Source organism: Ctenopharyngodon idella, chromosome 17 (assembly GCF_019924925.1).
Source record: "Ctenopharyngodon idella isolate HZGC_01 chromosome 17, HZGC01, whole genome shotgun sequence".
NCBI classification, from domain to species: domain Eukaryota; kingdom Metazoa; phylum Chordata; class Actinopteri; order Cypriniformes; family Xenocyprididae; genus Ctenopharyngodon; species Ctenopharyngodon idella.
In genome coordinates, this window is record NC_067236.1 from 22039423 (window position 1) to 22056889 (window position 17467).

The 17467-nt window shown below is 36.8% G+C and overlaps 1 protein-coding gene across 7 annotated transcripts; it reads right to left on the bottom strand.

Annotated features, from left to right (window-relative positions):
* Window positions 1-1511: 1511 nt before the first annotated feature.
* Window positions 1512-17467, bottom strand: tmem229b (transmembrane protein 229B). 7 transcript variants are annotated; one of them, XM_051868891.1, is made up of 5 exons: window positions 17198-17467; window positions 10547-10702; window positions 6417-6518; window positions 6137-6238; window positions 1512-3378 (listed from the first exon to the last, which is right to left on the bottom strand). In XM_051868891.1, the coding sequence occupies exon 5, from the start codon at window positions 3343-3345 to the stop codon at window positions 2761-2763; it is 585 nt and encodes a 194-aa protein (XP_051724851.1). In that variant the 5' UTR covers window positions 3346-3378; window positions 6137-6238; window positions 6417-6518; window positions 10547-10702; window positions 17198-17467; the 3' UTR covers window positions 1512-2760. The 7 variants fall into 7 exon arrangements, with proteins under 7 accessions (XP_051724851.1, XP_051724848.1, XP_051724850.1 ...); XM_051868888.1 differs by lacking the exon at window positions 10547-10702; XM_051868890.1 differs by lacking the exon at window positions 6137-6238 and having other exon boundaries at window positions 6412-6518.

Sequence of the window (17467 nt, forward strand, 5' to 3'; positions counted from 1 at the left end):
GTTTCTCTGTTGAAATGCTCCTCGCATGAGGGCCTGATCTGTATTATGACATTATAGAGAGTGATTACAATGCAGGAACACAAAGGCAGCACACTGCTTACAAAGAGGACACGTGAAATTTCAAGGGAACAGAATAGCTCTATTCATCAGCACTTGATAATCATTTAAAATTTATAAATATGACAATCATACACCAAGAGACAGACATGCAAAGCGCTGTGACCTTACAATGAACTTCAGAACAATAGATGCACAACTGTCAAAGCTATGAAAATAACATGTAATATTTATATTGCACATTTTGTAGAAGGTTAAGATAAAGACTAAGGGCTCGTTCACACAGAATGGCTTTGAACAGCAGTGGAATGGGGAAAAACGTGAGGTCTCGAAATGCGTTTTTTAAAAGTTGAACTGATGTTAAATTTAGCGTTTTTAGAATGCCATGTCATGCGTGAGACGCTGCAAAAGATGCAGGACTCTAGCTCAATGGTCAAACACGTCCATCTAGTGCGTTTTGACATAGAAAAACAATGGAAAATGCAGCAACTGGGTTGTTTTAACCCAGTGGTTGGGTTAAACGTTTGCCCAACGTGCTGGGCAGTTTTATTTAACTCAACTATTGTTTAAAAATGATTGTATTGCTTGCTTGAAATGAACCCAAAATATGTTGGAAATGAACATTTATTAATATGTTTAATAAATGAACATTTATTAATATGTTTAATAAACAAACAATAATAATTAAACAATAAAAATATATCAAATTGCTTAGTAATAAATGTCCACCTTTTGATTATTATTGTTGCCTCTAGTAATTATGTGTCTGATTTTTAATTTACAACCTATTTGGGGTTCATTTTAAGCCAGGCATATAGTAATTTTTAAACAATAGTTGAGTTAAATAAAACTGCCCAGCATGTTGAGCAAACATTTAACCCAACCACTGGGTTAAAACAACCCAACCACTGGGTTAAAACAACCCATTCGCTGGGTTTTTCCATTTTCAACCCAACTTGGATTGTTTTTAACCCAGCATTTTTAGAGTGTAGCGCATTTTGGGTTTATTTAAGCCAGCCATATCGTAATTTTGAAACAATAGTTGGGTTAAATAAAACTGCCCAGCATGTTGGGCAAACATTTAACCCAACCACTGGGTTTGTCCATTTTCAACCCCACTTGGATTGTTTTTAACCCAGAATTTTTGTTTAGGGTGTAGCACATTTTGGGTTCATTTTAAGCCAGCCATATAGTCATTTTTTAAACAATAGTTGAGTTAAATAAAACTGCCCAGCACGTTGAACAAACGTTTAACCCAACTGCTGGGTTAAAACAACCCAATCACTGGGTTTGTCCATTTTCAACCCAACTTGGGTTGTTTTTAACCCAGCATTTTTTAGAGTGTAGCGCATTGGAATGCAAAAACGTGTTCTGTGTGAACAGCCCCTAAGACTTTTTTTTTCACTTTAGAAATGTTTTATAACCAATAATATTGAGGGGAAATTGGACAGGACTTGCATTCAAAAATTGGTGGTTTTAATACAGTTTTTGTTTGGTCAATAACAACATAACCAATACAGTAAAGCAAAACTTTCTGGCAAATCCACAACCTGTAACTGTAACCATGCGTGTAACACCAAGGTCATCGTATTTTAAAAAATTCACCACAATATTTTTGTTCAATTTCATCCATTATTTAATGCCATATGAGAGACGAAGGTGAAATAATTAACATTGACATACCTGAGGTTAGTGAACCTATACTTAATGCCTTTATCGTGACCATTGTTAGATCCCTCAAAACAATTCCTTGAGAATCTAGCACCAGTTCATAAACACACAACAACACATTCTCTCCAGTGAAAACACAGGATGCTGTGATGTTTTCATGGTTTCAGTACTGAGCACCAGGACTCTATATATGTAACAATACAGTACTCCTTTGTGTGTTCATCTCCATGAGAAAATAAAACAACAAAAAAATGGAGGAAATAAATAGTACACAACATCGAAGATCAGTTTCAGTATGAAAAAAAAATCTCCTGGAAGACAACTTTCATGCACGCTCAAGCACTGAAATTTTTTGATGAATATAAAAAAACACCAAATTCAAGTACAAGGCATTGCTTTAGGTTATACAGTATATATACACAATACATTTTTAATATATTATCATGACATTTCTTAACTACATTTTAGATATTAATAAATAGCACAAACTAACATTCAAAAGGTAAGCTCTTATCCTAACAGTTATTTGCATTTGCTACTACATATACATCATGGACACTGTTTATAATCTAAAAGGACTTGCTTTTTTAAAAGCACTTGATATATATTTCGTTTCTCTACAAGTGATGTGTCTGCGTTCCTGGTTTCACAGATTTTTTTTTTTGGAACGAGGGAACACGTCATTTTGTTTGTCCCCTCCCAGAGTGGATGGACTGGTTTGGGAGGTATGGTGGGAGAGGTGGAGGGTTCGTTCTCATTTTGCCACCAGGCACCACTCCTACTGACAAACCTTGAACTTAACCGCTACTCGCCCGAAGTGAGGACAGTAAATGTTGAGCGATAAGGTGGCAAATGAGCGTCCCTCCACGCCTGCTGGACGATATATATAATAAATCAGAAAGTTCCTCACAGTTGTGCAACTGTCTCTGAGTGACTCTTTCCCTGGAAGCATTTGGGAAAGAGGCTGAGATGTGCGGATAGAGTCATGGGTGAAGGGAGGTTTGAGATGGTGAGAAGGTGTTGAAAACCTCCTCAATCCACCTTCACGTAGCCGTTTGAGCTGGTTGCCCCTGCTCCGGCTCCTCTTCCTCTCTGCCCACTGCCTGATCCTCCTCCACCGCCTCTGTCCGACCGCTCCTCAGCCTGGCCGGGCTCGACAGGCTCGTCAAAGCGCAACCGGAGCGTATTGCGTATCACTAGGCGCTCAACGATAAAGGAGGCGCAGAACCAAGGCACAGCGTACTCTGCCGTGATCAGGCCCATGAAGTTATATTTAAACTCAGAGTAGTCCCACGGACAGGCGTTAAACTGCCGCAGCAGCAAACCTGTGCCAAACTCCCACAGGTATGTCCACAATGTGTAAATGATGCAGCGGAGCAGCACATTGCAGCGGTCCCGCAGACAAAGATACATGCGCTCTACGATCAGGATGCAGGTTCCGTAGATGAAGAGCGCCCACACGCTCGTCACGCCAGGAAACTTCCAGTTGCAGTTCACCACAAACTCCCAGGCAGCCGTGAACATGACTTCACAGAAGTAACCGTGGATGGCGTACAGGTACCACCGAGAGAGGGCAGTAAGGGGCTCAGGGGTCACTGTGGTTGCCATGGTGATCATCTTCCTTTTATTTGGATGTGTGGAGTTATTAGGCTTCAGGAAATAAAAAAAATAAAAAAAGTGTGTTACAAGTCTGCAACAAAAGGCTATATTCGAAATGGAATACTAGCATACTGCATTTTGGATTTATTATTATTAGTTTATATGTTGAATATAGTTATCTTTATAGTTATCGTTCTTGGTGTGAACGGGCCTTAAAGGTGCAGTAAGCGATTTTTGAGAAACACTGTTGAAAGTGGATCGGACTGAGCACCACAACAAACATGTAGCCAATCAACAGTAGGGGGCGTGTCCACTCAGGATGGGAGAGAGAGAGAGTAAGCAAGAAGGAGATTTGAAGAAAGACTGTAGAAAGAGAGATGGCTGAGAGACATTAAAAAAAGAGAAAAGGTCAGAGGAATATCACTGGAAAAGAAGGGTTAAGAGCTTTAGGACCCGCGTTAACATTAGAAAAGCTTTCCAGCCCTGGAGAGACCTAAGCGGAAAGGCCTGAAAATAGATGGCGAGCAGTGCTGGGGAAAGTTACTTTTAAAAGTAATGGGTTACAATATTGAATTACTCTCTAAAAAAGTAACTAATTGCATTACATAGTTACTTTTATGGAAAGTAATGTGTTACATTACAATACTTTTTGTCACCTGAGCTGAGCATGTTGTTTTAATAATAAAAAAATAAACAGTTCTATTTTTTTTTTTTCTATTTCTACTTTTGAATGGCCGTCAATAGAAAAAGGCATGTAAGTTACATGAACAGGGGTCACTTGAGGACATAAGAGAAAAAATAACTGCTCTTAGGATGTAAATCCATACACATAGGCACACACAATATACACAGCTTAAAAGAGAGAGAGATGGCTGAGAGACATTAAAAAAAGAGAAAAGGTCAGAGGAATATCACTGGAAAAGAAGGGTTAAGAGCTTTAGGACCCGCGTTAACATTAGAAAAGCTTTCCAGCCCTGGAGAGACCTAAGCGGAAAGGCCTGAAAACAGATGGCGAGCAGTGTTGGGGAAAGTTACTTTAGTAATGGGTTAAAATATTGAACCCTAAAAAAGTAACTAATTGCATCACAGTTACTTTTTATTAAAAGTAATGTTACATTACTTTTGCATTACTTTTTGTCATCTGAGCTGAGCTTGCATGTTGGTTTAGTGACAAAAAAATAAAAAATAAAAGTTCTATTTTTGGTAAAACTAAAGGCCCTTTCACAGCAAAAGTGAAATAAGCCTCAGGCTGAAGAAAATGCAAATTCATGCCTGTACAGTAGAGGGCGCAGCAATAAAAACAAAAATGAAACAAATGTGATGTTTAACTACAGTCATTTTTGCTTATTAGTATGGTTGAATTGGATCATCGAAGGTCAGCAGCAAAGACATTGCTTAATAAAGTGAGATTAAATACATAAAGTACATTTGTATATTTACCGCATTTAATTAATTACTGCAGGTTTGCGTAATATTCTGAGTTTGCATTTCACTGCTTTCATTAATTTTGAGGAATACTGAATCTGTTTTTGTGCAAGTGAGATGAGTAAATGCTCACATTTAGTCTAGAACTACAATTACCATCATTTTTAGTGCAGACAATGCCTCGGCACTTACAATTTCTCTCAACATGGGGACAGGAGAGCTGTCAAGTCAATTCATGGGAAAACAAAGTAACTTGTGATACTATTTGAAAAGATAACTCACATATTTTGATGTATATTTAAAAGTAATGCGTTACTTTAGTAGTTACTTGAAAAAAGTAATCTGATTACTTAACTTGAGTTATTTGTAATGTGTTACCCCAACTCTGATGCCGAGGTTGTGTTGTTTCTGCTCCATACATGAGTAACGTTGGTTTTGAGTGTGTGCTGCTGGCGACTAACACCGACCTCTTGCTTGTATACTCGTGTACTGTATGTTCATTTTTTGGGCTTCCTTTTCGTTCGTTTGTCATCTTCGCTTTATTTTTCGCAAAACATTATTTTGCTTTGCTTCTGCTATGATAAAAGAGACACTCTTGCATTGCGTGTTCGTGCATTTTGGGGGCAGAGCAATGAAGAGAGGGGTGTGTTTGTTTGGACTGATTTAAAATATCAACAGTGTTCAACAACGATTTTGAGAAATCTCATACTGCACCTTTAACACGACATTAAAAAGTTACCATACTTTAAAAACCTGTAGTATTGAGTTAATACATAACAGAAATTAACACATTATCCCATTTCATCAGGAATATAAATCACGGTGGTTTTTACAACCTGAGGCTTGTGATTTCCTGCTAGTGGCATCTTTAATATAAAAGGACTCTCCGAAAATGCCACTGGTAAAATATATGTTATATTAAAATGAAACATATCCAATTTATAAACTGCTAGCAAAACATTTTATTTTGTTAAAACACATGGCTACTTTTGAATGGCCGTCAATAGAAAAAAGCATGCAAATTACATGAACAGGGGTCACTTGAGGACATAAGAGAAAAAAAATAACTGATCTTAGTATGTAAATCCATGCACATATGCATTACGCACACACACTATACACAGCTTAAAATACAGTATCATGTGTCAGAGGGCCTATGGAGAGCTTAAAGTCCATAAAACAGCTCATCTGTGTACAACATCAGAGTGAAACCGTAGAGGTGACTGGTCAATTCTAAGGCAATTACGACTCTTCTGATATTCAACTGTTGCTGGAGATGTGTGTGAAACTGAATTAGAGGTGAATGTGATCTCATTACGAGCTATCAATTACACTTTGGTTACTTGCCATTTAGCAGATGTTTTTCTCAGCCAAAGCTACTTACAGGAGGCTAATTGTAGGGACAGTCAGCTGAGAGCATATGAAGGTTAAGTGTCTTGCTCCAAGGGCATCATGGGAACCCAAGTGACTCTATAAGTCACACCTCCTGGGATCGAACACAAACTTTTACACCACAAGTCTACCATCACATTTAAAATATCTGCTAAGCCAGCTACTAATATAACCTGTACTGTGAGTAAACTAGACTGAAGATTTATTTGATGGGGAGGTTATGTAGGGAAACAAGAGAGGGGGAAATTTAATTTTTGCAGATTTTACCCAACCTGCTGACTGGCAGTCTCAATGTCCACACTCAACACTGTCTGTCAGAGTCCAAGGAGAGCGGTACTGAGTTCAGCTGCCGATGCCGATGTGGTACTCATGTACTGAAATAAAAAAGAAACAAAACAACAAGATGTCAGCATTAACATCCTGTTAAATTGAGTGAAGTACTACCTTTGTTTTAAAGGATACAGGCGCATAAGCTTGCATAATGCTGTCGATCACCATTTCAACTCGCCCCTTAGTTTGTGAAAACTATTTACAGTAACGGACTTCTATGGAGCAAGACATTCCATTGTATTTTTTCACTTACATTCTTCCGTAAAAATTTTCTATTTGAGCTATAAAGTTGTCTAAATGATCCCTTCAGTGGTAAACTTCAGATAAACTTCAAGTTATATGTTGGTAACCTCACATGTATGAGTCACTGGTTTTATCAGGTTTACATTCTCATGACAGAGTTTGAAAGATTGGATATAGTTTTGCACAGACAAAAAAGTAAAGAAAAAGAAAAGTGATATTCTAGTATCATGTTAGCGTGGAACTGTGCATGCTTAACATTTACATGAAAACAAACACTCAAACTAGCTCTGGAAAGAAAATCTTCAGTTTACTATAAGCAAAGCTTTTTGTTCCTCAACAGTGGCAAAATATACAGTACAGCCCTATAGGATTAGGTAATGGATACAGTAAGTGTCTTATTAATTGGCTATTTGAATAAATTTCCCTTTGTGAGATTCTTGAGGGAATCTGATAGTAGTCTATTAAGTCTATTTATATAACTCTCTATTATATATTACAACAATTATACACTCTAAAAAATGCTGGGTTAAAAACAACCCCAGTTGGGTTTAAAATGGACAAACCCGGCAATTGGGTTGTTTTAACCCAGCGGTTGGGTTAAATGTTTGCCCAACGTGCTGCCTAACTCAACTATTGTTTAAAAATGACTATATGGCTGTCTTAAAATGAATCCAAAATAGGATGGAAATTAAAAATCAGACACATAATTACTAGAGGCAACTGGGTTAAAACAACCCGATTGCAGGTTTGTCCATTTTCAACCCAACTTGGGTTGTTTTTAACCTAGCAATTTTTAGTGAATACTGTGGTCAAAATTTTGGGTTGGCAAGATTTTTTAATGTTTTTTAGTCTCTTATGTTCACAAAGGCTGCATTTATTTGATCATAAATACAATAAAAACAGTAATATTGTGAAATTACAATTTAAAATAACTGTTTTTTTATTTGAATACATTTCAAAATGTAATTTATTCCTATGATGCAAAGCTGAATTTTCAGCATCATTACTCCAGTCTTCAGTGATTTGTTTCTTAAGCACCATATATTATTATTATGTTGAAAATAGTTAATTTTTTCGGAAACTCTGATGCATTTTTTTCCTCAGGATTTGTCTGATGAAAAGAAGATTCAAAAGAACAGCATTTGTTTAAAATATAATTTTTGTAACAATGTAAAAGTATTTACTGTCAATTTTGATAAATTTAATGCATGCTTGATGTATATAAGTACTAGTTTTCTTTTAAAAACAAAAAAATCCCAAATGTTATATAACATTTTTTTAATATTATTTTAAATTTATGATTACATTTTTGTTTTTACTTTTTTTTTTGTTTTTGTGTCATTTAAACAATACTGTTGATAGACATTGTTCAGTTTAGAGTCTTTTTTTTAAAACCTAAAAAGAAAGAGTGAGAAAGAGATTGTAGGTGTTATAAATAACACTTGATTAAAACTGCATTTTATACTTGAAAACTCCAAAGGTTTTATCAGCGTAACTCCATGAGAGTGCAGCGCACATTGCTAAAAGGGTGATATTCTGCACTCTAATGGAAAGGCCATTATGAAATATTAATCTATGCATTGAGATAAGACACAGCTCTTGTGCCACAATAGAAGTGCTCAGTCATCCAGACAACCTGAAGGCATTGAAAAGAGTCTGATACAGAACCCAATGCATGCTACGGTGTTTACATGTTGTGTTTGTATCCCATCCCCCTCATTTACTGGCCTTGCAGTCTGCATTGCTATTGATCGCCTCCTGTCAAACCTCTATTGACCTTCTCAGCAACCTGAACAGGCCAGTCACTGATGTCAGCCTGGCCATCACTATACTAGACAGACACGCAAGCTCAGCTGCACAGATCAGCATCAAAGCAGAACGACTTCTGAAAGTGCTGGATTATATGACATTGGATGATGAGAATTGGTTCTGTCTAGCTGACAGGGAAACATTGTGTAATGTGCAACCAATAAAAAGAGGAACTGGTTGAAGAAATAGTCTTTTAGTGAGGGCAAAATACATGAAATTGAAGTTCATGTATAATGTGTAGTAAGAATGTGCACCACATTTGAATAAATAGACAAGAGTTTCAGCAAATAAGGCTCATTCGACAGCATTCATGACATTAGGTTGATTGATTACCACAAACAATTATTATTAATAGACAAATCCCTCATTTTCTTTTATGAAAAAAAAAAAGAAGCTTAAATGAAGGTTACGGTAAGGTACTTAAATATTGGAGCCAGGATTTGGAGGATTTGAAAGCAGAAATGTGACGCTTATTTTATAAACTTTACAAAGAGAGGTAGTATTTTTATTTTTTTTTTATTTTTTTTTTACACTAAAATCACCTTAAAGGAATAGTTCACACAAAAATGAAAATTCTGTCATTAATTACTCACCCTCATGTCGTTCCAAACCCGTAAGACTTTCGTTCATCTTCGGAACACAAATAAAGATATTTTTGATGAAATCTGAGAGTTTTCTGTCCCTCCATAGACAGCTACACAACTGACACTTTGACGCTTCAAAAAGTTCATAAAGAGATCGTAAAATTAATCCATATGAATTGAGTGGTTTAGTCCAAATTTTCTGAAGAGACTCGAAAAAGAAAAGATTTAATTTAGGCTTTTATTCACATATAAACATTGATCAGCGAACATAAACAGAAGCTCAACCAAACCTGCTTCACACGTGAGAACAAACCTCTTCCAGAAGCTCAAACGTGCTGCGTAACAAACGAGAATGAACCTTATTGGTTCTCGTACGTTAAGCAAAAATCCTTGAGCTTCCGTTTACCACAACTGATGTGTGAGTTGATGAATGTTTACATGTAAATAAAAGCCTAAATTCAATCTGTTCATCATATAAAGCGATCGAGTCTCTTCAGAAAATTTGGACTAAACCGCTCAATTCATATGGATTATTTTTACGATCTCTTTATGAACTTTTTGAATCGTCAAAGTGGTAGTCACATAGCTGTCTATGGAGGAACAGAAAACTCTCAGATTTAATCAAAAATATCTTAATTTGTGTTTTGAAGATGAACGAAAGTCTTACGGGTGTGGAACGACATGAGGGTGAGTAATTAATGACAGAATTTTCATTTTTGGTGAACTATCCCTTTAACACTTGTTGTGACACTATTGAAATTGTGAGTATTTTAATGATGTTTTATTAACAAAGCTTGGAGGACGTTCAGATAATCTACCTAATCAGCGCTTTGGCTCTGTCCAACAACAGTTTTCCAGCATCCCTCCACTCCAACTCCTCTGGGAGTACTCTGGGTCGGACAGCACACCAAATATGAATACTCTTTACTCTATTCGATTATTTGTAAGTGTGAACTTGTGAGACAGTTATGGATTGACCCCACTTCCATTGTAAGTGCCTCAGCACTGTAACCCAGGTTTTTGCTTTTTAAAATAAAACGAAGAAGAAATGGAAATTACTTTTTGTGGTAATCAACATTATACCACAAGTGCTGTTGTTTGAGCTTAACTTGCACTGAACCCAAAACACCAATTACCATTTTCTGTAATTAAAATAAAGCTGAAATAAAATAAAATATACACAGATGAGCCAAAAACATCATGAACAGTCACAGGTGAAGCAAATATCATAATGATTCATTGATCATCTCCTAACAAGGCCACATAGTAAGATCTGGGCAGATTAGGAGGTAAGCAAAGAATCAGTTCTCGCAATCAACATGTTGGATGCAGGAGAAATGGGCATGAATAAAGATAAGAGTGACTGGACCAAAGTGTTGGACCAAAGCAACTGACAAGGACCAAATTGTAATGGCAAGGCGACTGCGTCAGAGTACCTCTGAAACGGCAAGGCTTGTGGGTTGCTCCCGGTCTGCAGGGACAAACCACAAACCGGCGACAGGGTGTTCATCGATGTTCATCGTGCCCAAGGCTCATCGATGCACAAGGGCAACGAAGGCTATCCCGTCTGGTCTGAGCCAACAGAAGATCTACTGTGGCACAAGTCACAAAATTTGAATGATGGTTATGGGAGGAATGTGTCACAACACTCTGCTGTGTAACCAATCAGAGTGAATATGATGACCCTGTCCACCGTCAAAAGCACCTAGTATGGGAACATGAGCATTGGAACTGGACCTCAGAGCAGTGGAAGAAGGTTGCCTGGTCCGAAGAGTCCCGTGGACAGATCACGTGGACGGCCATGTACTTAGAAATACTGCCTTTGGAACTAACTGAAATAAAATAAGTTTAAAGGGTTAGTTCACCCAAAAATGAAAATTATGTAATTTATTACTCACCCTCATGTTGTTCCACACCCGTAAGACCTTCGTTCATCTTCGGAACACAAATTAAGATATTTTTGATAAAATCCGATGGCTCAGTGAGGCCTCCATTGCCAGCAAGATAATGAACTCTTTCAGATGCCCAGAAAGCTACTAAAAACATATTTAAAACAGTTCATGTGAGTACAGTGGTTCAACATTAATATTATAAAGTGACAAGAATACGTTTTGTTTGCCAAAATAACGACTTTATTCAACAATATCTAGTGATGGGCGATTTTAAAACACTGCTTCATGAAGCTTCGAAGCTTTACTAATCTTTTGTTTTGAATCAGTGGTTCGGAGCGTGTATCAAACTGCCAAAGTCACGTGAACCATTAAAATTTCGAAAACACTTATGATGTAATGAAGCTTGAAATCACGGAATTTTGGCGCTCCGAACCACTGATTCAAAACAAAAGATTTGTAAAGCTTCAAAGCTTCATGAAGCAGTGTTTTGAAATCACCCATCACTAGATATTGTTGAATAAAGTCGTTATTTTGGCACACAAAAAGTATTCTCATCACTTTATAATATTAATGTTAAACCACTGTACTCACATGATATATTTTAAATATGTCTTTAGTAGCTTTCTTGGCACTGAAAAAGGAAATGATCTTGCTGGCAATGGAGGCCTCACTAAACCATCGGATTTTATCAAAAATATCTTAATTTGTGTTCTGAAGATGAATGAAGTTCTTACGGGTTTGGAACGACATGAGGGTGAGTAATTAATGACAGAATTTTCATTTTTTGGGTGAACTAACCCTTTAAGTTGAAATACCAGTGTTTCCAATTTATTTGTGGAGGCCCACCACAATATCAACATTGACCGCCACAAATAGATTTCAGTGCTTCCCATTTATTAACTAGACTATGGCGGCCTGAAAATATATTTAAATTTCTCATAATAACATAAAATGTCTTTAATGTCGTGTTTTGCGGCATTGCTGTCAAACAAATTAAATTGAAAGCACGATAAGGCTTTGTGTTCTTATCAAATCGCAAAAGACTGTTTGCGCCACGCAAAGAGAAGTGTGCGCTTCGCTTGGGAACGTAGCGGCCACCAGTTACGCATTATTTTCACATTTTCATAGTTGACGATTACAGCATTTCACTAGATTTGTAATGAGACGTGTCTGTAAACTTGTTTTCCACCAAAATAAAAGCTCGACTGCAGTTTAGGTCAAAATAAAAGCTCACGTTTATCTCTTTCACGTATAGAAATTAGGATAAAACTAATTATGAAAGTTTAATTTATTTTTCAGTGCATTTGTTTTACAATATATGGCTATTACTGCCATAGGAATAATATTATAACTATTATTATTATTATTATTATTATTATGTAGTGTAATGTAAACTGAGATTTAAAGTTCAGGTACAGGTCAATGCATAGACTTTTTTCTTACTTTGAACTCTCAAAGTGCACCGGATTGATGAATTTAACTTTAAAATGTAATTTTTTTTTTCACCACACCCACCAGTTTCACAAAATCCTGTGGGAAACACTGAAATACGAATAAAAAATAAACACAAAAATTACTAAAACTTACATTTTAGTACATAATACTAAAATAACTTTAATAACTTATTCATTTAATAAGACTTACAACGCACAAGGATGGACATATGGACTACTTTTTTGCTGAGAGTCCCTGGTTGTTGCTTCCATTATATATAGATGAACGTTTTGCGAAATATCTGCTTTTTGTGTTCCATTGAACATAAATAAAAACTGCATGACATAAAAAGTTTTTTTTTATGACCTGTCCCTTTAAGTGCCTATTTGAGTACTATGAGAATGTCAGACATAATAAAGGCTACACTATCCCAGTTGTTTTGTTTTACTCTGTCCTTCCTTTGTCAGTATCAACCACACACCTGCCAAGAGATCAATGGCACATCAATGACAGGGACAATATATGATAACTTTATTTTTTGCCGCACTGGAATGACCGGCTCTGATGCATTCTTATTGCCGCTATTTCTAGAGGTGACTGTTGAGAGCTCTGGTCTCTTGCCACGAGTTCACTCCACTCTGCACAAATATAAATGGCAATGGATCAATAGCGCACACAGCTCAGTTACTCTAGACAGCACCTTGGCTCCAGGCCACACGCAGACTTCATTCTCCTCATCAGGTACGAGAAGTGCTGCTGATAAGCCTCCTAAGGTCTGTTAAGTGATGATCATGTTTCAGATGAAGGCAGAACCAGTTTCATTAAATTCTTCAGCATGGGGCGAACAATTCATCCTGAGTTTCACTCATTAGCGTGTTTAATGCGCCTAATGAGGCACAAACGAAACGTAATGCATAACAATAGTGGCTGAAAGCTGTTAGTAACTGGGAGTGGCTAAATAATTATTGGTTGACTGATATGTGATTTTCAGATTATATATTATTTTATATATAATTATTATTATGCAGTACAATTTAATGATCTGAAATGAGACATATGCACATGGACATTAAATGATTGCTTATTTTATACAATATTATCATGAAAATGCCACTTGGGTCATTCTGTGTCAATGCCCCAGCTAAAAAAATTGATTTTGATTTTTCTTCTGGTTAAAGAAATACATAAATGAAGAAGAAAGCCCAAATGTTAAATGTCATGGATGTATATTATTTACTGAGTAATCCTCTATTTTTACCTGAGATTTGGAGCCAGATTTTTTTATTTCTAAAAATGACTTTATAAAGATGGCAGCATCATTATTTTATTTTTACACAGAGATTGGTAGGTCTATTAGTAATCTTTGTTTCATTATATGCCAACAGTGACAGTTCAAAAATGGTAAAAAAGCACTTCTTACGTTTTTTGCCTCAAGTTTGCATGCCTGTAACTCAAGAAGTATTAAAGATATCTTAATATCCTTTTAGATTCTGGTTCTTAACTAATTTTTCTTTTGGTATCTAAATGTTTAAGGCCCAATATGGTTCATTTCCAGAGATATGAAGACTCCATGAGTAAATTGTTAAATTGTACACATTTTCAGTGGTCAAAACCCAAATGTGGGTCACTTTTCATACAGCTGATACTTTTTAGAGGAATGGCTGAAGAACAAATAATGTTGAAACTAGAAAAGTTTCTTGTTTTTTTTTGTTTTTTTCTATCAACACAATTGCACAGATTATGCCTGAGTTCCATACATACATATTGTTTTTTATTTTCAGAGTTTGCATGCCTGTAACTCTAAGAGTATTAAAGATACCTTAATATCCTTCTAGATTCTCATTCTTAATAAACTTTTCTTTGGCAATCTTTATTTTTAACGCCCTATATAGTTCAGTCCCATAGATATTGGGACCCCAATGCGGCTCCATGTCCAAATTATTGAATTTTACCCATTTTCATTGGTCAAAAGCCAAATGTGGGTAACTTTTCAAACAGCTGATACTTTTTGTGTTTAAAGAAGAAAGTTTGAAGAACAAAATACTGAAACTAGAAATGTATCTTGTTTCCCTCTATCAAAACAACTGCATACAACATACCTCTCTGAGTGCCAAAAAAGTATTTTTCTGAAGTTCGCATGTCTGTAACTCATGAAGTATTAAAGATATTTAAGGTCTTATATGGTTGGATTTTGGGATGTCAATGTGGTAACATGTAGTTGCGATACTGCGTGTTTGAACTCTTGGTAGCATGAACAAAATCCCATCTTCCAGATATCCCTGAAACTGATTTAAATATAGATTCTTATAAATATGCTTTTGAGAGCAAGTTAGTGTGCCTCAACTTGACACTCAGACGGGTATCTTATGCAATTGTTTTCATAGAGGGAAACAAGATACATTTCTAGTTTCAACATTATTTATTCTTCAGACATTCCCCTTTAAGTATCAGCTATAAGCAAATTGACTCACACTTGGTTTTCGACTATTGAAAATGGGTAAAATTCAACTTTTTGAACATGGAGCCACATTGCGATCCCCATATATATGGAAATGAACCGTATTGGGCCTTGAAAATTAAGATTTGAAAAGAAAAGTTTGTTAAGAACCAGAATCTAAAATCATATTAAGTTATGTTTAATACTTTTTGAGTTACAGGTACGCAAACTTTGGAAAAACAATATTCGTGGCACTCAGACAGGAATGCTCTGTTTGACAGAAATAAACAAGACACATTTCTAGTTTCAACATTATTTGTTCTTCAGCTGTTCCTCTTTGAAACAAAAAAAAAAGTATCAGCTGTATGAAAAGTGACCCAAATTTGTTTTTTAAGCACCGAAAATGTGAACAATTTAACATTTTACTCTTAGAACCACATTGAGATCCTAAAATCTTTGGAATTGAACCATTTTGGGACTTAAAAATATGGATACCAAAAGGAAAGTTTGTTAAGAACCAGAATCTAAAAGGATATTAAGATATCTTTAATACTTCTTGAGTTACAGGCATGCGCACTTTGGGCTAGAAGTGCTTTTTCCCCTTTCTGAACGGTCACCGTTGGCATATACTGCAACAAAGATTGCTAAAGTCGACAGATTTTACTAATACATCTACCAATCTCTGTGTAAAAATAAAATAATGATGCTGCCATCTTTCTAAAGTCATTTTTACCCCCTCTAATTTGGCTCCAAAATCACAGGTTTTGACCCCCTCTACAAAATAGTGGATTACTCAGTAAATACACATCTGTGACTTTTAATATTTTGGCTTTCATCATGTTTATGTTTGTATTTCTTCATAAAAATATTAACAAAATCAAAAATTTAAGCCAGGGAAGTTTCTAAAATTTGGTTGATTTGACACGGAATGACCTACTAGTGTTGTTAAATGAGTTCAAGCTGAAATAATTATGTTGGATCAGGACCACCCAGCTCTGCTCTGTAGCCCGGCCAGTTATATACTTTTTACTTCAAGTGATTATGAAGCAGCCCAAGAGCTTTCAGTTTCTTCCCCCGAAAGGACCACAAGTATGTCCCAGACCCTCCAGACTGCCTATGGGTCAGTGCCAAGAGATTAACAACTTCAGAGCCTTAATAGCCAGAGTTAGTCACATGACTGCACCAAGCCACAGTGATGTTAAAACAGACTGACACAGCAAGACTTTGATTCCACCATGAAGAATAAAATAATGACAACCCGACATTTACCATAATTACACATCTTAAATGCTATTTTGAGAAGCAAGATTGAGATGTGGACAAGTTAAACTGCGTGTAGTGCAGCCGGTGGAGCTGATCTGCCACACTAAACACTAAATCCCCAGTTTTAATCAAGTCAGCTTTGAGTGTCTTTGATCTCACGCTGCTGATGTAAGTGGGGTTTCAGCTCAGCGCTATGAAATATGAGGACAGAGTCAGCGTAGTAAATATTGACCCATCCATAACTATCCCGGAACGACCTCTTAAAGGGCACGTATCGTATTTATATACGCTTTACCCTACTGTTGATTAGGTGACTGAGAGGGAAGAAGTGCCAAAGGTCTGTTTATAGCCAGTGACCCCAATATGTGTGAAGAACTTGAACTCTTTGGTTTGTTTAGTCAAAATACGGTCTATTTCTGAAGTGTCATCAAACATGATGCGAATGTATTTAGCATCTGATGTGTTAATAAGAACTGTTTGGGGTGTGTAAATTTGGGGGGGGGTTCTTACAAGACCGAATATACCGCAGTCGTGACAGCAGAACCGTTCGGATGAGCAGCGCAGGCCTCCATGACAACCGACCACTGCAGCGCTGCGCCGGCTGCGCAGACACAACTCTACACTTTCACACTGTACGAAACAACACAACTGTGATATTTATAACAGTGTGAATCTGCAATATTGCATTTCCTAGTTATCGTAGTTTTAAAAATGACGTTAAATAAAGTTCCCAATCGTTACCGTATCTGACAACTAAGAAACAATATAGGCAGAATTAACATCGCAAATGGTCAAACTTTAGCCAGGTCGTTCGTAATTAAAGATTTAAGCGCAAATTAATGCGTTTAAGATGAAGTGCGCGATAGAGATGGCAGCATTGACTTCCTCGTTCGCCTATTTAGGTGATGATAACAGTCCATAAACAGAGAGCTGATGTCCGAGAAAACATTCAGAAAGGTGCACTGAATGACACCGGTTTACTCTTGACTCTGTCTAGCGTAAATTGTGGGATAAGCCATGCAGGAAAGCGCTGAAACATCCTAAAAGCCGGCCAGACTTACCTTATTATTCTTCCGCCGATGTAGAACTAGAGGAGCCGGGCCTCATTTTGGTGTAAAACAAAAGAATTACACAGAAAACCGTTGCACCGGTTGCCTCTCAGAGTGCATTTGTGCCCGTCTCTCTCTCTCCTCTCGCTGCTGTCCGGTGATAACTGACATATTTTACTCCACTGCAGCAGTAACAGCACATGCTCAGACACCGGCTGTGTTTCAAAACACCGTGAGCTGCCTACCTAGTACTAGCGATGTCCGTTTCGCCATTGAATCGTT